Source organism: Physeter macrocephalus, chromosome 4 (genome assembly GCF_002837175.3).
Source record: "Physeter macrocephalus isolate SW-GA chromosome 4, ASM283717v5, whole genome shotgun sequence".
NCBI lineage: Eukaryota > Metazoa > Chordata > Mammalia > Artiodactyla > Physeteridae > Physeter > Physeter macrocephalus.
The window spans coordinates 75,448,639-75,467,374 of record NC_041217.1 but is presented as its reverse complement, the minus strand read 5'-3'; the positions used below and the strand labels follow the sequence as shown (position 1 = coordinate 75,467,374).

The 18,736-nt window shown below is 49.0% G+C and overlaps 3 protein-coding genes across 9 annotated transcripts; 2 read left to right on the top strand and 1 right to left on the bottom strand.

The window, feature by feature from the left end:
* The first annotated feature begins 514 nt into the window (after positions 1–514).
* CA14 (carbonic anhydrase 14) lies at positions 515–6,589 on the top strand. 3 transcript variants are annotated; one of them, XM_007109694.4, is made up of 11 exons: positions 524–596; positions 2,566–2,586; positions 3,553–3,732; positions 4,246–4,388; positions 4,615–4,710; positions 4,900–4,966; positions 5,168–5,325; positions 5,436–5,556; positions 5,776–5,796; positions 5,918–6,002; positions 6,125–6,589. In XM_007109694.4, the coding sequence occupies exons 1-11, from the start codon at positions 542–544 to the stop codon at positions 6,186–6,188; spliced, it is 1,011 nt and encodes a 336-aa protein (XP_007109756.2). In that variant the 5' UTR covers positions 524–541; the 3' UTR covers positions 6,189–6,589. The 3 variants fall into 3 exon arrangements, with proteins under 3 accessions (XP_028344681.1, XP_028344682.1, XP_007109756.2); XM_028488880.2 differs by lacking the exon at positions 2,566–2,586 and having other exon boundaries at positions 515–596; XM_028488881.2 differs by lacking the exon at positions 3,553–3,732 and having other exon boundaries at positions 515–596.
* Positions 603–10,556, bottom strand: APH1A (aph-1 homolog A, gamma-secretase subunit). Of its 2 annotated transcripts, none has more exons than XM_028488883.2 (7): positions 10,210–10,440; positions 9,481–9,651; positions 9,241–9,314; positions 8,883–9,005; positions 8,602–8,729; positions 8,059–8,182; positions 603–1,667 (listed from the first exon to the last, which is right to left on the bottom strand). In XM_028488883.2, the coding sequence occupies exons 1-7, from the start codon at positions 10,320–10,322 to the stop codon at positions 1,648–1,650; spliced, it is 753 nt and encodes a 250-aa protein (XP_028344684.1). In that variant the 5' UTR covers positions 10,323–10,440; the 3' UTR covers positions 603–1,647. The 2 variants fall into 2 exon arrangements, with proteins under 2 accessions (XP_028344684.1, XP_054940324.1); XM_055084349.1 differs by lacking the exon at positions 603–1,667 and adding an exon at positions 6,917–7,720 and having other exon boundaries at positions 10,210–10,556.
* A 1,915-nt stretch (positions 10,557–12,471) lies between these two features.
* On the top strand, positions 12,472–18,336 carry C4H1orf54 (chromosome 4 C1orf54 homolog). Of its 4 annotated transcripts, none has more exons than XM_024116115.3 (7): positions 12,472–12,489; positions 13,035–13,100; positions 14,290–14,373; positions 14,775–14,833; positions 15,251–15,361; positions 17,481–17,579; positions 18,258–18,336. In XM_024116115.3, the coding sequence occupies exons 2-6, from the start codon at positions 13,055–13,057 to the stop codon at positions 17,574–17,576; spliced, it is 396 nt and encodes a 131-aa protein (XP_023971883.1). In that variant the 5' UTR covers positions 12,472–12,489; positions 13,035–13,054; the 3' UTR covers positions 17,577–17,579; positions 18,258–18,336. The 4 variants fall into 4 exon arrangements, with proteins under 4 accessions (XP_023971883.1, XP_028343899.1, XP_007109762.1 ...); XM_028488098.2 differs by having other exon boundaries at positions 17,478–17,579; XM_055084348.1 differs by lacking the exon at positions 12,472–12,489 and adding an exon at positions 12,677–12,739 and having other exon boundaries at positions 17,478–17,579.
* The last annotated feature ends 400 nt before the right edge of the window (positions 18,337–18,736 follow it).

Sequence of the window (18,736 nt, the reverse complement as noted above, 5' to 3'; positions counted from 1 at the left end):
CCTTCTCAACAGTGTCTGTGTGAATAGCAGAGAAAGGAAGAGCTCACCCCAGCTGGGCTCCTGAGCCAGGGCCAGGGCTCCTGTGAAACCCGCCGCGCTTCGCTCTGAGCAAGGCCATCCTGCATGCTTAATCGGCTATTTAAGGAGCTGTTGGCCAGCAACCCAGACAGTCCCCACTCCCCACGTACACACGTCCAGAGCCACCTTAAAAGCGGGAGGCAATTGTGAAGCAGCTGGCCAGCAAGTGGAGTGAAGACTGCAGAGGGAGATAAAAAAGAGAGGGCAGAAAGAGAGGCAGAGAGAGATTTATCCTGGGGACCCAGAAACTCACGGTACCCCACTGAAAACCAAATTCCTTGGAAGCCCGCAGAGACACAAAGAAAGCAAGAGAAAAAGATAAATACACTCAACTCCAGGAAACTTCTCTTCTCTCTCCCCCACCCCTCCGCCTCTCTCTCTCCCTTCCTCTCTTCCCCCCTCTCCCTGCCCTAGTCCTCTAGTCCCCAAACTCCCAGTACCTTGTGTTCCTTCCAGGGACACCATGTTGTTCTTCACCCTCCTGCTAGAGGTGATTTGGATCCTGGCTGCCAACGGAGGTAGGTACATCTGGATGCCTGTGTGTGTGTCTGTGTGTGCTGATGTACATATGTTGCCATGCATGCTTAATGGAGGAGGAGGAGTGTAAGAGGAAGCCTAGGGCTAGAATAATAGGCTCAGGGATGCAGGGAAAAAGACAGGACTGGGGAGGAGACCACTTTCCTTCTTTTCCCTTTGCCATTCCAGCCTTGCTGTTGGGGGGATGGGGGCGAACTAGACTGGGTCAGGATGTGTACACACACTGCGGGAGTCACTTTGCAGGCTACAAATGATCTCCAGAGCTCTTTCCCCCACTGCCTTGGTCCCAGGCAACCCTCCTGGTCTTCTTTATTCACAAACTCATCCAATTAGGGAGCCAAAGAGGCCTGGAGTGCAAGGACAGAGGACTGATGGGGTGGGGGGGAATACCCCCACACCCCCTGCCAAACTCACACCCTGATCCCTGACTATGAACCTCATGGCCAGAGTCCCCTCTCAGTTCTATGGGGTGACTAATTTACCGGTTTTTCCTAAAAGCTGTAGCAATAACAGTCAACACTGTTGGGCCCTTTACAATTTACACAGGACTTTCAGGAACTCCCAGGGGAGGAGGAAGGACTCTTGGGGGGAACAGGCCGAGGTGCTCCAGGAATGTCCCCAGAACCCCTACCCCTCCTTTTTGTGATCCCGGTGCCTGGCACATAGCAGGTGTGTAATTAAAATTTGTTGGAAGAACAGGATGAGGGGGGTATCTAGAGGGCAGAAGGGGAACACAAAGAAGATGATGGAGAGGGGCACCCAGCTGAGGAGAGTTGTAAATTGCACCTGAGGAGAAAGGAACAAATTGGGAAAGAAGAGGAAGAGACGTAAAGCTACTGTGTTGAGGATTTGGTGGGAGCGGAAGGGCAAGGCTCTCAGTCTGCCCAGAACCAGGGAATTCGAGTTGTTGAAGTGTCCCACTGAGCTGGTGAGTGAGAGGCTGCCTCCAGCCCTCCCTTGCGCTGCTTTTCAGAATTGTCTGAACGAAGGGATGGGCCAGCAGAAGAGCCCAACGATGAGATCAAGGATATCTTAGAAGTCTGAGGGATTTACTTAAGGGAATAAGAGAGAGAGAGAGAGAGAGAGAGAGACAGGGAGCAAGTTAGAATTTTTCTCCAAAGTTTCTAGCAATTTGAATAATGCAGAGACAACCTGCAGGAAGGCCTCCCTTTCCCCTTGAAGCAGTTTGGCCCTGGGTGAGAGCTGGACCAGCAGACCCCCGACCTTTTAGCTGGAGACAGGACTGCACGAGAGCCTGGCGTATGACCCAGCTGGCAGTGCTCTTTTCCAGACACAACGCTTCCCTTTCATCCTGTCCCTGCCAGCCTGGCGGCCTGTGCCCACCCACCACCCTCAACATGGCGCGGACCCTGCCCAATTCCCACCTTCCCCGGCCATCTGGGAATCTAGGGAGCAGAGGTTCCTGGAGATGGGAAAAGTTTCCTTTAGAGTTCCTGGGACCAGAGGAGGAACTTAAATGTTAATTTCCAGCTCAGTGCCTTCTTTCGTGCGATGCTTCCAAGCAAAGGAATAATGGCCCTCTTCCCCTCAGCAGCACTGCCTGCCCACGCTGAACTTCTTGCCCCTCTCTTTGTTCCGGTCCCTTTCCTCCAAACCCTACACCGTCACCTCAGCCCCATCTTCTAAGGGTTAGAACGGCTTGGCAGAGGCTGTAGAAAAGTGAGGGTTGGGTATTTTGCACATTTGGATCCAGGTTAATTTTGGTCTCCTGGCTTCACCTCTTTTCATTTCTCCTCCCCCTTTACTCAGCGAGCACAGGCACAGCCTAGCTGGTGAGCTTAAACAGGCACCCCCTCGACCTTTCCACCGAGGTGTCCAGTTTCAGGGCTTCCTTTGGGACGTGCTAGAGTAGAGGGAGGAGAAAGGGGGGCGGGGTGGAGGAGGGCCCTGCCCCAGGCTGGCTGTCACTCAAATTACTCTGCCTTGCAGGTCAACACTGGACATATGACGGTGAGAGCAGAACCCAAGGCCTACCGACACCCCTCCCCCACTGGGACCTCTTCACCTGGCAGGAAGACTTAGCCACGTGGGTGGGGAGGTTTCCTCCAGCTCCTCACCCTAGCTCCTCCCTTCCCCGACTCCCCATGCCCCAGCTTTCACATATATGATTCCTAGACCCTGTTCTAACAATCAAATCCCACCCACCCTGATTCAGCAGAAAAGCCAGTTATGTCCTCAGTCAATCTGTGCGGGAGTGAGGGAGCTGGAGTGGAAAGGGAACTGGGTGTGGAAAAGGCGCCATAAGCTTAGCTGCCAATTCTCCTCCTGGCTCTCTTTCTCTCCTGATGGATCCTACCCCCACCTGAATCGGGAATTGGGACAGAGCTTGAGATCAGGGGTGAGGAAGAGGCCGGCAGGACAGTTTGTGACCCTGGCAGAGGTGGGACCCGATTCCTCTGCGTTTCTGATTAATAACTTAAACCGAATTCCAGCGTCAATGCAAGGTCCAGTGCGAAAGCAAGAAGTGAATGATGGAAAGTCAGCAGATCTGAATCTGAAGGCCACCTGATGGGGGGGGTCCCAAGGAGACCCTACCTCTCTAGGATCATTTCATTTCCCCAGTTTTCCTGCTCCTACTCAAATCCCACCTTTCTGGGTATGCGGGCTTTCTATCCATCCCCTCTTCCTCTCATTTAGCTTTCTTGTCTTCCAACAAGAGGACAAGTAAGTAAAAGCAACTGCTCCCCATTCATCAGGAGAGCTGGGGAATCGTCACCGCCTCTGCGTAGGTGAAGGGACTGCAGCAGCAAGTCCAGCAGGGACTCCTTGCTCACCCAGCCCCGCGCAACTGGGGGCTTCACCTGGGGTGGAGAGAAGTGCATTTCTTCCTCCACAAGGGTACAGCTTGGTGAAGGGTTGCTGAAGGGTGGTTAGGGGCTGGAGGACAGGACAGATGTCTGTGGTAACCCCCACCAGGTCCACATGGTCAAGACCACTGGCCAGCCTCTTACCCTGAGTGTGGAAGCAACGCCCAGTCCCCCATCAACATTCAGACAGACAGTGTGACTTTTGACCCTGAGTTGCTACCTCTGCAGCCCCATGGATATGAACAGCCTGGCACTGAGCCTTTGGACCTGCACAATAATGGCCACACAGGTAAAAAGACCAGGCCTCCAAGGAGATATAAGCTCCAGTTCCAATCTTAGGAGCCAGAGGTGAAGAAGCATTCTCCTAACTTCTAAACCTTCTCAGAAGGTTTCATCTATAAATTTGGAGACATGAGAATGGGGATCAGGCTCCTGTAGCCAAAGGTGGGAACTGAGTGTGTATGATCAAGCTCTGTGGGTGGATTAGCATCATAGCATTGACTTGATCTTTACTAGAAAAGCAGTGGCTAGGACTTCCAGGCAGTGGTCCAGTGGTGAAAACTCCGAGCTCCCACTGCAGGGGGCACGGGTTTGATCCCTGGTCGGGGAACTAAGATCCCACATGCCGCACGCAGGGCGTGGCCAAAAAGAAAAAAGAAAAGCAGTGGCCTATGGGAAGAAGTGGGTGCTGTGCAGGGAGACAGAAAAGGCTGGCCAAATCTCCTAAAAGTGGTGGCAACCCAGGGGTGGGAATGTATCCACATTCGTCCACCAACCCTAACTCGCTCTCTTTCCCTCACAGTGCACCTCTCTCTGCCCCCTACCCTGTATCTGGAAGGACTTCCCCGAAAATACGTAGCTGCCCAGCTCCACCTGCACTGGGGTCAGAAAGGATCCCCGGGGGGGTCAGAGCACCAGATCAACGGCGAAGCCACAGCTGCAGAGGTACCAGGGAGCAAAGCCTGGATTAGGACACAGTGGTAGGCAGTGTCGGTGCCGGGGGAAAGGAAGGATCTGGAAACTGGGAAAAGTCATACTTGGGGGAAAAGGGCAAGCTTTGTGGGACAGATTTAGGGCATGCTAGAGGTGGTGGTGGTGGCTAGGATAAAAGCTTTTGGGAGGGGGTAGTGGAGAAACATTAAATGATTCAATTCCCTCTCCCCTCCCTCAGCTCCACATTGTACATTATGATTCTGATTCCTACGAAAGCTTAAGTGAGGCTGCTCAGAGGCCTCAGGGCCTGGCTGTCTTGGGCATCCTCATTGAGGTCAGTGGCCCCCTCCTTGGTCTCTCTCCACTTCCTCTGCATCCCTCAGTCCTATTTTGCCCATGTCTGTTGCTGGTCGCCCTCCCAAGACAAGTCAGCAACCCATTCTGACCATTTATCCTATACACAAATGTCTTACTCCAAACATGGACTCATCCCTAACTCTCTCGCCCTTTCCTCCCCATACAGGTGGGTGAGACTAAGAATCCAGCTTATGAACACATTCTGAGTCACTTGCATGAAATCAGGCATAAAGGTGAGCCCTAAAAATCTATCTTAAGACAAAGTAATATTAATTAGGCCTCAGGGAAATTTCTCAAAAAGGCCTGAGAGGCCTGGAACGAGGCAGTGAGTTGGGGCTGGAGGTGGGTAGGGTGATCGCTTCTAGGAGCCCTGTCTAGCTAGGTAAGCGAGGGTGCAGTGAGACAGAAATGAGTCCTAGTCTGTTCTTGCCCAGATCAGAAGACCTCAGTGCCTCCCTTCAACCTGAGAGAGCTGTTTCCCCCACTGCTGGCGCAGTTCTTCCGTTACAATGGCTCGCTCACCACACCGCCCTGCTACCAGAGTGTGCTCTGGACAGTCTTCAGTCGAAGGGCCCAGATTTCAATGGGACAGGTGAGTGGTGGAGAGGTGAGACAGCAAAGACATAGCTGTAACCTCAAACCCTTTCCCACTCCCGAGAGCGAGTGCCACTTGTCCTTTAATCCCACTCTTCTACTTCTCAGCTGGAAAAGCTTCAAGAGACACTGTTCTCCACGGAAGAGGAGCCCTCTAAGCTCCTGGTACAGAACTACCGAGCCCCTCAGCCTCTCAATCAGCGAACGGTCTTTGCTTCGTTCATCCAAGGTAACTGTACAGGGCTCGGAAAAGGAGACGGGAAACTGGGGGACTCAATGGCAGGAACTAGGGAACCCCTGGGAAGGAAAAGAAGGCTAACAGGGGAAGGGATTTCCAGCACTTGCTTGGACTGGGAACCACGCCCTAACCCTGAGTACTGGCACAGTGTGCTACTCCCAACTGGGGTGGGGATCTAGTCTCACTGACCCAGGTTTTCTTCCCTTACAGTGGGATCCTTGTATACCACAGGTAAGACAGGCCTACCCATGTATTGAGGGGTGGAGTGCGGGGTAGGGTTCTCCTCAGTTAGGGAAGAGCTCAATATCTATGTTAGTCTTAGGCTGACACCTTCCATCTTTATCTCTCCCAGGTGAAATGCTGAGTCTGGGAGTGGGAATCCTGGTTGGCTGTCTCTGCCTTCTGCTGGCTGTTTATTTCATTGCTAGAAAGATTCGGTGAGGTCCTATTCTCCATTCCTCCAGTCCTTTCTTTGGCGTTGGAAAGCATTCGCCTACTCCACCTCTAATCTGTTTCACCTAGGACATCAGTCATTTCCATGAACCATTCTCCCTTTCAGGAAGAAGAGACTAGAAGACCGGAAAAGTGTGGTCTTCACCTCAGCACGAGCCACCGATGCATAGACTCCTTTCCGGTCACCACAGATGCCTTCCCCTCGCCTATCAGGGAGCTTCTAAAGTGGGGTGCAGGGACTGGCCAGAAAATACTGTAGGAGTAGGCTGATATCCCACCTTCCTCCAGACAGCCCCTACACAGAGGTATGGACAGGCTCTCATTCAAGGAAGAACAACAGAACCTTCAGCCTCTCAAAACATGTAGATCAGGACAGCCCTATGTTGACAATGCAGAGGGTAAACTGTGTTTAGTTGTAGGGGAAGCTGGGGATGTGCCTCAAAGTCCCCCACGCCCTCATCTTTATATCCCTGTCCCTAGATATAGTACAAGATCTCCCCTTAGGAAAAAGGGTTGCTGCTGTTATGCTTTTTTCCCTCAATATATTAGGAAATTAAATTTGCCGACCCCACCTCTGGCCTTACTTTGGGGGCTCTTGAGAATGGGAGAGTTCCTTAATGCCTCAGATGGCAGAGGTGGGCAAAGGGTACGGAAAAGGAAGAATGGGTGAATAACTCCTTTCACCCCAATCCTGGAGAAGGGGAGATCCACTGCTGGAAAATGCTTAACCCAGAGCTTCTGACATGCTAGACCCCCCAGCCCAGATTTCTGCCCTTGTATCGAAGCTATGCTTGGAGTGAACCAGAGGTTGCCAGGTTAGGAGGGAGGCTGGAAGAGACATAAGAGGGCAGAAACCTCAATTAACATGTTATTCCCTCCTTTTAAAGCCAAGTTCCCCCACAATTATAAAGTCCTTTTTATTAGTCAAAATCACAATCACCTTGATTAAAAGGATGGGATATGCCATCCTCAGCAGAAAATGATACAGTTTATAGAAAACCTCCCCGCCCCCCCACACCCCCCAATTAAAAACTAGAAAAAAATCTGCCCTCCTTCCCTGCGATGTCACGGTAGACTGACTCCCCCAGTGGCACTGCGGCTCTGGAGTGGGCCAGCTCCCCGCAGCACCCTCCAGTTCACCTTGGGGAGAGGAGGGATGCTGGTGGTCAAGGAGGTTGAAACATTAGTTCCAGTAATACCAGTTCCCAAACATGCACTCCCTTCCTTTCCCCCAAAGCCTGGGACCAAGGGGAAAGCTGGACAGATATAAGCCCAGCCATAAGGAGCAATTTGAGGAGGGAAAATATAGTCCAAGGAGGTTAGGCGAAGAATTCCAACATACTTCCTCCCTCCTCCCGCTTCAAAAACAAAAAAGGCAATTTGGGGGTCTTTATCACACCAGAAATGGTTCCCCTCAGACCTGAGAAAAAGACTAAGATATCCAGTCTGGGGAGGGGGTACTGGGAAACTCAGAGCTCGTCTACCCTTGAACCTCCAATTGACTTCATCTCCACAGCAATGGCTAAACTAGGTCCCTTTTCTTGGCAACCTGCACTGTCCAGAACAGGAGATGGAGAAATACAGGGCGAGGAGATCAGGAGGGCACCCCAGGCCCAGGGGTCCCCCCCAAGGTTCCCTCAGTCCTCGGGTGGGATGCGCAGGGCAGAATACACCATCACCCGACTGTCCTCCTGCCGTCGGCCTGCAGAGGGGAATGGGGGTGAGTCTTGGGCAGGGTGAGAGCAGAGCACTGACACATGGGGAGTCCTGGACAACAAGGGGGGGGTCCCCAGATGGTGGGGATAAGTGCAGATTCAAACCCACCAGTCACTGACTGGCTGAACCCAGACTGCTCCTGGTAAAGCCTAGAGACTAAAGGTCATGAGTGGACAAAGCAAACCCCTGAAGGTGGTGGAATAGACCGACGAGGAGACCGAGAATGATGGGCAATGGACCCGGGCTGGGGCTGGGCTCAGTCATGGGCAAGTGGGCAGGCAGGTGGGATCTGTCAGGCGATCAGTCCAGGTAGTCAGTCCTTACACGAGAGACTGCGCTGGATACTTCGGAAGGACCCTCCAGCTGTGATGAAGGCCCAGAGCCCCATGGAAACAGTGACTGCATAGATGGGCAGCAGGCTGGCCTCGTACCAGGGGTTCAGGAATGTCTGGGGATGGGGGGAAGAGTAGAAAAGAGGTTAGATTCTTCCTCTCATCCCCATATTCTCTTTGTGCCTTTGACCCAAATCTCCCCCAGATATCTCACTTGAATCTCGCAGGCCTTCAGAACACCGATATCTTGTGGTTAAGGGCATTTGTGATTTTTCAGCCCCCTCAGAGGTATCTGCCACTCCTGCTCACCTCAGGCCATCTGCATTAGTTTGACTAATCCATTCAAACTTCTCCCTAGAGCATCCCCAGAGCAGGTTATACAATTGATGCTGAGGTGAGAGACGTCTAAAGACTCACCTTCTGCCTCCTCCCAAGATAAGTTTTTAAATGTTAAGAAGTGAGAATGTATTTTCCCTCCAGCCCACTCACCATTAAGTTCTTTTCTCTCTAACTCAGGCCCCTGTCCCCAACTCACCAGTCCTGATGTCAGTAGGTGACTCCCAACCACCAGGCCCAAAGCCCAGTACCGTCTCCTCTCACAGGCATCAAAGAACACAACTCCCCAAAAGGTATGGAGCAGGATAATGGCTGCTGTCAGAAAGGCTGCAGGGAGGGAGATGGGGATGAGATACTTCCCTCATCTTCTCCCAGCCTCCTGAGATGTTGAGCCAAAGAAGTCTCCCAGGGAAGGCCAATAAATCAAATCAGGGTCAGGGATGAATGGGGCATGGAGGCAAGAAAGAAAGTGGATCTTACCTGAAGTCAAGAAGTAATAGGGTGAGTCTCCATGGATCCCAACCACACCTGGCCCAAGTGCATCGGCCAAAATATTGATAACAGAGAAGACACCACTGATGATACCGAAGGAAAGACCAGAAACTGGGGGGAGGGAGGGTTTCATCAATGTCAAAGATCACTATAGCCTTATTACCAGTGATCCCTCCCCATTCCCAGTCACAGTTCCCCCACACCTACTCTCCCTCCAGACCACCTCTCCTTGGAAGTCAGGTATGAAGAAAAACAAGAAGCCGCTTAGGACATGTGGATGTTTAGAGACTTCCCTGGGAGAGAGGAGTGTCCAACTCCCTCCTTCAGTCCCTCTCCCTTGGCTCACCATAGGCCATCTGGCGGATGGAGATGGGTGATCTTCCGTCCTCACTCAGCGATGCTAACCCCTCATCTGCCTTCCTGGGGTGGGGTGGGTGGGATAGGGGAAACATGAGGGAGGGCAGGAATTGCCTTCCCCTCTAATATCTTCCCTTAGTACCTCCTCGTCCAAACCACCACCCAGGGCTACCCAACTTATAGTTCAGTCCTCTGCCCTTCTCCCCTCCAGACCACCCTATCTTCTTACTTAAGCAGCTTGTAGTAGGCAAAGCGGAACACCTCCTGTAGAAGGACAGAGACTGCAGCACCAAAAATCAGGAGGCCATACTGGAGTCGGGCATCTGACCGGTCGGTCACATGGACCAAGATGAACCAGACCACAGAGGCCAAGAGCAGGGAGACCAGCCAGAAAAATGCCCTGAGGAAAGACAAAGGCAATCAGACAAGCAAGGGTAGGGGGCATCCAGGGAAATCAAAGAGGGGAACCAACCAAGGCTGCAGCATAAAAAGTGGAAGTTAGACTTCCGGATTGTCCAGGGAGACAGGGAGGAGATAGGATAGGTGTCTCCACCAAGGGAGTTTGTAGGGATCTGAACGCAGGGAAAGGATAAGAAATCTGATTAAAGAGTCTTCAGAGTGATGAGAGCCAGAGTGTAGGAGGACAAGAGGGCGAGGTATCCATTCCTGGATACTCCCTTAGGGCCGGCCGAGGTCAGCACAGCCCCCTTCCAAGTCTTCGCCTTGGGCCTCCTCGGACGTCGCAGGAGGAGTACAGGAGGAATCTGTGCGATCTCTGGAAGGCGGAAACCAACTGCGGGAAAGGGCGAATCACCCAGATCTCTGACTCGACCCTCTCCAATCTTCACCTCCGACTTGTCTCCCCGTCTCAGGCTCCCAGGCTCGCCCCAGTTCCTCCAGCCCCTTTCGGATCTCTCTCTTCGGCGTCCTCCCGCGTCTCCCCAACCCCTTAACTCACCCGGCGACCAAGATGATGACGCGAAGCGGGTCTCCTGCCACAGTGATCAAGAAAAGCGCAAAGGCCGGGCCGAAAGCGACGAAAGTGCATCCGAAAAACACTGCGGCCCCCATGGCTGGGCAGCTGGGGGCGAGGTGGGGGCCCGGCCAAGAGAGGCGAAGGGATGAAGCACGCCAGCCAGGGAGTCCGCGTGGGGTGGCGACGCGACCCCGTGAGGGGCGCGGTGCAATGTCACCCCGGACCCCCGGGAAGGCGGGGACACCGAAACCCCAGATACAGGTCGGCGCGACTTCCTCTACGGAAGCCGAGGAGGGGACAAAACCCTGCCGCGGCACCATGACCACCTCCCATCTAATCCCCACCCCCTGGAGGCCAATGGAGAACCCTCGGGGGCGGAGCTGCGGAGGCGGGGGCGTGGCTTCACGAAGTGCTGGGAGTTGTAGTCTTGCCCTCCTCCTGGACCTCGGCCCTGGGAGTGGCTCCAGACGGTTAAACCAGTGGGCAGGGCCCGAGCCCAGGTTCCTGGGTTCGGTTCGACCTTGGTCGCTGTTCCCTTTCGTTATTTTATGGGGCAGGGTGGTAGCAATCCTACGCTTCTTGAAGAGCTGCAGAGGGGGGAAGATCCTGTTGGAACCTAAAGGACAAATACAAAGAAAGCACAGGATAGAGGGTGCAGGGAGATAGGGACGGGTATTGTTCTTACTTGAATGAGAGGAAATGAGCTAGAGCTATTGCCTAAGAGATGAAGGTTACACTTAAAAGTAGGAGCTCTTTGAACAGGCTAGTATAGGAAGCATGCAATACAGTGTATCGCTAATGAAGCCTTCATCCGTAATGACAAGAGAATCAGAGGGAAGTAAAAGGAGCCTGGAGAGCAATGTTAGGAAGGTTAGAGGGGATTTTGAGTTAAAATCGGGAGCTAAAGTTGTTTGTAAAAAGCAATTCGAGCTACGGAGTTGGAAAATGACACCCCCCCACCCCCACCCCGCCAAGTTACTCAGTTCTTTTTATGTCATACTTCCTCCATTTATTTCCTGAAAATGAATCTCAGTGGTGTCTTTTCCTCAGGCTGGGGGAAGGGAAGGCGCAGGGGATGCATATTAGAGCGAAAGAAAGTTAAAGTATGATAAGAGGGTATTGTATCCTCATTTGGATGCAGGTGGGTTTAGTCCTTAGGGAGGATGTTTAGGAAAAAGAGTACCAGGATGGGAAAGTGAGGGAAACTGGAATATTGTTCTTGAGAGAGTAATCAAAGTACCCAAAAAAACTACAGAAATTCTTCAGAGAGAACCAGGCTTACTTTCCTTCCTGGAAATGATTTATGGCAATGCATAGATGTACATCCACATAAGAGTTTTACATTTTTTTCCAGGAAATTCTGGAAAGGAGCTGAAGGAATAGATTATATAGATGTACGTGAGAAGTCACCATGCAAATCCTCCCCCAATAAGGTTAAGAGGGTGGGAACATCCTGGCCAGTGCTCAAGACTCTATTGTCTTGCTTCTGAGCATAGCAAGCCAGAGGAGATAGGGATAAGACAACTCTTCTCATCTCTCCTTTGAGCTGTTACCACAGCATTTGCTGACTTAAGAACGGGAATCAAACCTATCTTGTTCATTGGTAGTTCCACAGAGACTTGCATAGTGTCTGACTCATAGTAGATGTTGAATGGATGTTTATTAACTCCCTTAAAAAAAAAATACCTGCATTCTTTTCTTATTCCCTTGCCTCTGAACCCTGCATTGCCTATCAGACTAGGCCTAGCACACTGTGCCTAGCACATACGTTATGTTTGATGTTTCTAAATTGAATTGAATGAAAATGGGAAATATAAAAGCAGAGAGAAGGATAAGATGAACTCCACCCCTGTAGGCTAGAATGAAGGGAACATACCAAGTGACTGAGAGTGGGAGAAAGGGTGTCACATATACAGCAGGGAAAGAGACTACCTGCTTCCTCCTTTTTCCCATCCTGTGTGCAGAAAGTTGAGAAAGAGGTGAGGTGAGATCAGTACTTAGCAGAGAGGAAGTAACTAGTCTTAACTGAAAGTTGTTTTTTTTTTTTTTTTTTTTTTTGAAATCAGAAGCAATGCAGCAGATGCTTGGAGATTCAGACAATGATGTTGATATTGTTCCCATACTTCATAGTCCGAGACACGCAGAGAAGGGAGACTATTTTCAGTCTAGAAAAAATGCTCATCCCTTCCTCAGAATATTTTGACTGTGAAGAAAGAGATTGTGAAGAAGCCTCAGAGAGAAGGGCAGCTCTGGATAGTGATAGTAAGTTAGGGACAGCGAGAGGGAGGGTGAGCTTTTTGTGAGGGCTGGGAACAAGGAAGGAAGGTAGGGGAGAGGGGAAACTCCTTGGTAGGCTGGGGTTTTTGTTGTTGTTTGGTTTGGGTTTTTTAGGGGGTTTTCCCGCGGCATGTGGGATCTTCCCAGAACGGGGCACAAACCCGTGTCCCCTGCATCGGCAGGCGGACTCTCAACCACTGCACCACCAGGGAAGCCCTTTTGGGGTTTTTTGTGGGTTTGTTTGTTTTGTTTTTCTGGAAGTGGCAGCAGGAGGCCTGAATGGATCTAGTCTAGAGCCAGAGAGTCTCAATGAACATGTTTCCATCAGAGTTCACTTTGCCTCTCTTGATCTGGGCAGCTGTGGCTGAGGACCGCACTGGTAGTAACTGATGGCCCAGTCAGTCAGCAAGTGGGCGGGGAATTCCCCCCCTGGGAGAAGGATTGCTGCAGCTCCTTCCCTGCTTTGGAGGAGGGCAGAAGGCGGGGTAAGTTTGGTGGGAAACGCTGTAATTTCCTTTTTTACTTTCAAGGCACTAGTGCAGAATCCAGAATGGATGTCCTCTTTGTAGCCATCCTTGCTGTGCCACTCATCCTGGGTAAGTACACGTCTCTCCCTGAGCTTTTGAGCCAGGTCTTCTACCATAAATGGAGTGGGAGAAAAGAAAATGAGGAGAGGGCGGGAGGTGCAGTTCAATAAGGAGTGATAACACTTTCTCAACTGTGTTAGATGTCAGGGGCAGAGGGGGAACCTGGAAATTAGGGCCAGGAAAAGGGGAGGAGAGCATAGTCCTGTCAAAGAAGAGACAGCTGATGGGGATGGAGCCCCAGCCATGGAGAGGTCCTAACAAGAGTGTACTCAGCCCACCATCACCACAGAGTTGAACAAGATGAGAAGGACTAAAGTGCGAGTGGAGAGAGGTGGACTCTTTGAAGGTGGGGCAGCCTGAAACTAGCGAGGGAAGCCAGGGTATCTTCTTTCCCAGCGAGTTGGAGAAAAACTTTGTATTAGTAAAGACACAGAAGGGGTGGCCTTTAGGATAGTGAGTACTGTCTGCCTTCAGGGACAAGGTCCCCAAAGTAGCTTGGCTCCTTCCCTCCTTTGTTCCCAGTCTGCCAGGTGCTCTCATTGTTTCCTTTTCCTCCAGACTCTGTGTCATTGCTTGGGGTTGAGAGCATTCAAGGAGCTTAGGGAAATATTTAGCAGGAGGCCTAGAATTCCTGACTCAATCAAGTCCAAGCCACATATTTTTAATCCTGGAAAGGAAGAAAAACTAATGCAGATGGATCACTTAGTCCAGCTGACTCATTTTAAGAAAGCAAATGTTGACTGGCTTGTTCAGAGATATTCTACTAGTTAGCATTGAAAACTGGAAGTAAAGCCCAAGTCCAAGAGGCTGTGTGTGTGTGTTAGTTGTGGGAGACACTGATAAGAGAACATCTCTCACAAATACAGTAGGTCTAGAGCATATTGAGGAGTGGATTTGGAGGTCTTAATTTCTGGTGCTCTCTGCTTCCTACCTTTTAAAGGCTTAGTTTGGGTTACAGTATGTGAAGGGACCCGTTTTCTCTTCTGGGAGTTCCCAGATTGAAAGGGCACAGTGTAACAGGTCTTATCAGAGTTATGGAGCCCAGAAGACTGAGAAAGGTTTAGCGGTACAGAGGCAGGGAGATAGTACAGGGGAGGCAGAAGGAAAGGAAACTGATAGAGCTGAGGTCAATGTCAGGTGTCCTTCTATTGCTAAGGAGTTCCAGATGCCCCCTGACCTCTAGTCCTTGTCCCCCTAGGACAAGAATATGAGGATGAAGAAGGACTGGAAGAGGATGACTATTATCAGGTGGTCTATTATTACACAGTCACCCCCAACTATGGTGAGTATGTATAAGGTTCTGACCCTTCGCAGGATGGAGAGAGGTTTGGGAGATGCTCAGTTCTTACACTTTGACTTTTCCTTTACAATGGTATAACTAGGTCAGAGAGAAATGTGGCTATCAAGCTCATGATGTTATGTTTCAAACTAGTGATTTTCAATCCTTTAGAAATTGGTTGAAACAACTTGAAATTTTTCAAATTTGTACATGATTTTAGACACCAGATTGAAAATATAAATGCATACACATTCACAAACATTTTAACATCAAAAGTTCATTAGAATTATACCAGTAAATTTTACAACTTGAGCAAATTGAAATATTCTGAACAATTTCTTCCTCTTCTCATTTCCAGGTCTAGTGCTACCTTTGTTACTACTGATTTTTTTTCTCCTCCCCAGATGACTTTGGTGCAAACTTCACTGTTGATTACTCTATGTTTGAGTCAGAGAACAGGCTGGTGAGTGATATCTACATGACCTTCTAGGAGGATCAGGATAGGTAACAGTTAAAAAGAAACTGGGCATTGTTGAAATGTAAATGATGAACAGGAATAAAAATTAGTTAGGTGAAGTGAAACTAGGTAGTGAGCCCAAAACAAATTTGTTAACCAAAGCTGGGGATGAAGCCAGAATGCAGTAGGTTTGCTAAGACACTGAAAGGGAGGAACAATCCTTGAGTCAAGGGAAATGGTGAATGGGATGGGTACATAATCCATGCAAACATGAAGTAGGGAAGATCCCTGAGTTTCAGTCTTGGGCGATGGGGAGGGGGGAGAAGAGGTGGTGAAGGAGAAAAGAACTCTAAATAGAAAATCTATGAGGATGTTGGATGGAGGCAGTGATAACTCTGTGTTTCCTAATCCTACTGAGGGCAGAACAAGTTGGATAAGGAGGTAATGGAAGCAGTAGAGACTACCGTTAGTCGCGAAACAGACCCTGCAGACCATCAGAAGCCTGTAACAGAGAAACCAGTGAAAATGGAACCAGTGAGTGGATTGGGGATAAGGGGGTGGGGGAGACAGACAACCCTTACCCTGGATAGATCCCAGGGCTGGTGACGTGGAGCAGAGGGAGGCTTTGGTGGATGGGGGAACCAAATAACTAGTACCACAATGCAGGTGTTCATCTCAGCTTGGCCATCACTTCTTTCACTGAGATTTCATACTAACCCTGTATACAGAACACTGGGAAGATTTGGTGCAGTTAAATTTCAGTTGAATAGTATTTAATGTGTAAGTAACCTGTGCCTAAAGCTGCTGATGATGCTGATGATGCTGAAAAAGAGATCTGTGATGTTGTTATTGTCCTCAAAGTATTCATAAAACTCAAGTTTACACTTATGAAACATTTAAAACAAAATGAAAAGATTTGTAACAATGTTAAATTGCATATACATTTGACAGCATGTGACAAACAAGTGCTTTAGGCTGTGGAAGGAGAGAGATTAGCACAGGCTGAAGCTGTCTGGAAGACTTTTAGGAGGTAATTGTGCTTGAAATACACTTTGAAGAATAGGTGAGCTTTTGATTGGCAGGAAGTTATGAAAGGATGAAAGCAATTAAGGGGAAGAATAGTTATTCCAAGAGTGAAAGAGCTGCATAGACAAGGGGGATAGAACAAGCAGGGTATGTTTAGCGGAGGGAGTATGACTGAAGGAGAGGGTATATGGAAAGGAACAGTGGGAAATTAAGAAATAAAATTTACAATGCTCCAAATATTTGCTTAATAATCTCACATATGGGAAGATAGGGCCAAATTACAGAGTCTGAAGTATCAGGGTAAGGTTCAGACTTATAAGCAATAGGGAGCCTAGTTAAGCTCTTCAGTGTGGTAAACACACAATGAAAGTGGTATTTTTGAAAAATGATTTATCTGGTTGTATGAAGGATGCAGTGGAGTGGAGAGAGACTCATGAGATCTGCATCATTCCAGAAACAATCCATTAAAGGTCTGGACTAGGGAAGTGGCATTTTGAATGGAGAGGAGAAAAATAAGAAACATTTTGAAGAAAATGCCTTGCTCCAGTGATAATTTCATATGGGCAATAAATGAGGAGAGAGTTAAAATAACTTAAAAGTTTTAAACACGGATATCTGGGGAAATGGTTGACCAAAATGGGAACTGTGGGAGATCAGAGTGATTTAGGAGTGAAGTTATAAATTTGGTATTGGCCAAGCTGAATTTATAGTGACAGCCCTATGAGGGTGTCGTAAAGGTAGCTGAATTAAGTCAGTGCTACAGTTCTAAGTGCAAAGTTACAGTTACAAAAGTAGCTGAGCTCATTAGAGCCAGTGCACACAGAAGACCAAAAGGCCAATGACTGTGCGGTAGTTAGTAGAAGAGGAATCAACAAAGGGAATGGAGACGAGCTGATTGGAGAGGTAGGCAGTTAGCCAAATTTGTATTATAAAGTCTAGAAGAGAAAGCTTAGTACAATCAATCAAAAGCTACCAAGAGGCCAAGGAGAAGGAGGTGATTGATAATCACAGAGAAAGCAGTTTTAATTGAGTGGATGTAGCAAAAGCTAGATTTTGTGGCGTTAGAGCGGGAATACATTGTGAGGAAGTGGAGGGAGAGGATAGACCAACCATCTGAGAAATCTGGTAATGCAAAAAGAGAAGCAACAGCTAGAAAGGGCAACAGGATCAAAGTGCAGTCTGAATATAGTTGAACACAGATGGGAAGAATGAGTAGAAATGGAAAGCTGTTGCTTGACAAGGACAGATAAATATTTTAAAGTGTATAGTAGGCTCCCTTTAGATTGTAAACTCCGTGAGGACAGAACCACTGTCTTAATTATATTTATGTCCCCACTATGGCACCTAGCACAGTGACTAGCATAGTGTCATGCACATAGCTTAAAAAACAAAACAAAGAACATCTCATTGAATTGAGTCAGGTCTCCCTGGTATGGTCAGGAATGGCTGAAAGGCACAGAGGAAAGGACTTCTTATAGTGATGGGGAGGAGGGCTGGATCTTTCTCTAAGCTCAGAGGAAAGAAGACAGAGGTTGGTGTAAAGAGATGGTTATCCTTCCAGAGTGGGAGGTGGGTAGTAGGAAGGGTGACACTAGCCTACTATGAGGGGCTGTCTGTATTTTAGCAGAGTCCAGATCTGAACAATGCTGTATCCAGTCTGCAGAGTCCTGGTGTACTCCTCCTGTCCTGGGCCCTCGTTCAGGGGGGGATGTATTTCATGTAGAAGGTGAGAGTGCAGCCACTGGCCTTGGGGGAGTCTGTGAAGCAATTTTACCAGTATCTCTGGCTAGTGTTTCCAGCCTGGTCAATTCTCTCTCAGCTGCTTAAAGAGGGATCACATATCGAAAAATTTTATCTAACTTGAAGGAGGTTTAGGAGATGTTGAGGCAAAGGCCTTTGTCCTAAGAGTCATTACTTTTTCTGAACTGGGAGGATTTCAGGACCTCCTAGAGCAGAAGCAGGCGGCATGGAGAAGAAACTTCTCCAGGTTTCCAGTCTGCCTCGAGGAATCAAAGCTGGTTCCAGCCTGGCCTGGTTTAAGGCTCTTCAGGTGCTAGAGGGCAAAATGGGAGGGGCCCTACAACCTGGCAGAGTCCAGAGGCAGAAATGGGAGTGGTTCCCTAATGCAGGGGAGAGATGGTGGAAAGGGGGAAGGAAGAGAAACCTGTATTATAGGGAAGGAATTTAAGTTGGTAATCTAAATAACTATGGGCATGAGGGGTTTAGCAGAAGGAAGGAGTGAAGAGGGGAGGGGGACACATCTAGTGGATGTCACGGGGAAATCTAGGTCAAAGTAAGAAATCTGGGGGGTTTCCATAGACGTGGGAGGGGCTTCCTGAGTCCCCTGACCCTGTTTTTTTGTTTTTCCCTTTCTTCTTTTTTTTTTTTTTTTTTTTTTTTTTAGGAGAGGGAAGGCTGCTACGACTCATTGGATGGCGATTTGGGAAGAGGAGAGTGGACGATTAAATAAATAAATGAAGTAATCTGGTTACTCTCTACTCCTTTATGAGGGTCAGTTCTAAAGCTGCAACACTGAAGAGAGCACCAGGATATAGGTGTGGGAAGGGTAGATTAGAAAGGGAGTTAGGCGACAGTAGAGTTAGAGGGAATTATTAGGGCTGTGAAAAAATAAACCCTGAAATTTTGTGAAGAATGGAGAAAAACACCCACAAACAACAGGTTTATTCACAGCCTATAATTCCCTCTAATTCTACTGTTTTGCTTTATCATATATGGTGTTGAGACAGTATGTTTGGAGAAAGAAAGTTGAAGTGGAACCCTTTTTTCCTTTTTATAAAATAAGCACATTGTTAAACATACGTAAAATATCAAAAAAAAATATTTTTAAAATTCACACCCTCCTCCCCTTATCTCCCCCCTCCA

What these genes read in the sequence shown, in the direction of transcription:
- CA14 (XM_007109694.4), top strand. Translation starts at nt 542, where the DNA reads ATGTTGTTCTTCACCCTCCTGCTAGAGGTGATTTGGATCCTGGCTGCC. An exon ending in GATCCTGGCTGCCAACGGAG is followed by an intron (nt 597 to 2,565) that starts GTAGGTACATCT and finishes TCTGCCTTGCAG; the next exon opens with GTCAACACTGGACATATGAC. An exon ending in GCGAAGCCACAGCTGCAGAG is followed by an intron (nt 4,389 to 4,614) that starts GTACCAGGGAGC and finishes CCCCTCCCTCAG; the next exon opens with CTCCACATTGTACATTATGA.
- C4H1orf54 (XM_028488098.2), top strand. Translation starts at nt 13,055, where the DNA reads ATGGATGTCCTCTTTGTAGCCATCCTTGCTGTGCCACTCATCCTGG. An exon ending in TGCTGTGCCACTCATCCTGG is followed by an intron (nt 13,101 to 14,289) that starts GTAAGTACACGT and finishes TTGTCCCCCTAG; the next exon opens with GACAAGAATATGAGGATGAA. An exon ending in AACCAGTGAAAATGGAACCA is followed by an intron (nt 15,362 to 17,477) that starts GTGAGTGGATTG and finishes TCTGTATTTTAG; the next exon opens with CAGAGTCCAGATCTGAACAA.
- APH1A (XM_055084349.1), bottom strand. Translation starts at nt 10,547, where the DNA reads ATGGTGCCGCGGCAGGGTTTTGTCCCCTCCTCGGCTTCCGTAGAGGAA. An exon ending in GTCATCATCTTGGTCGCCGG is followed by an intron (nt 9,652 to 10,209) that starts GTGAGTTAAGGG and finishes GTCTTTCCTCAG; the next exon opens with GGCATTTTTCTGGCTGGTCT. An exon ending in CTATTACTTCTTGACTTCAG is followed by an intron (nt 8,730 to 8,882) that starts GTAAGATCCACT and finishes CCCTCCCTGCAG; the next exon opens with CCTTTCTGACAGCAGCCATT.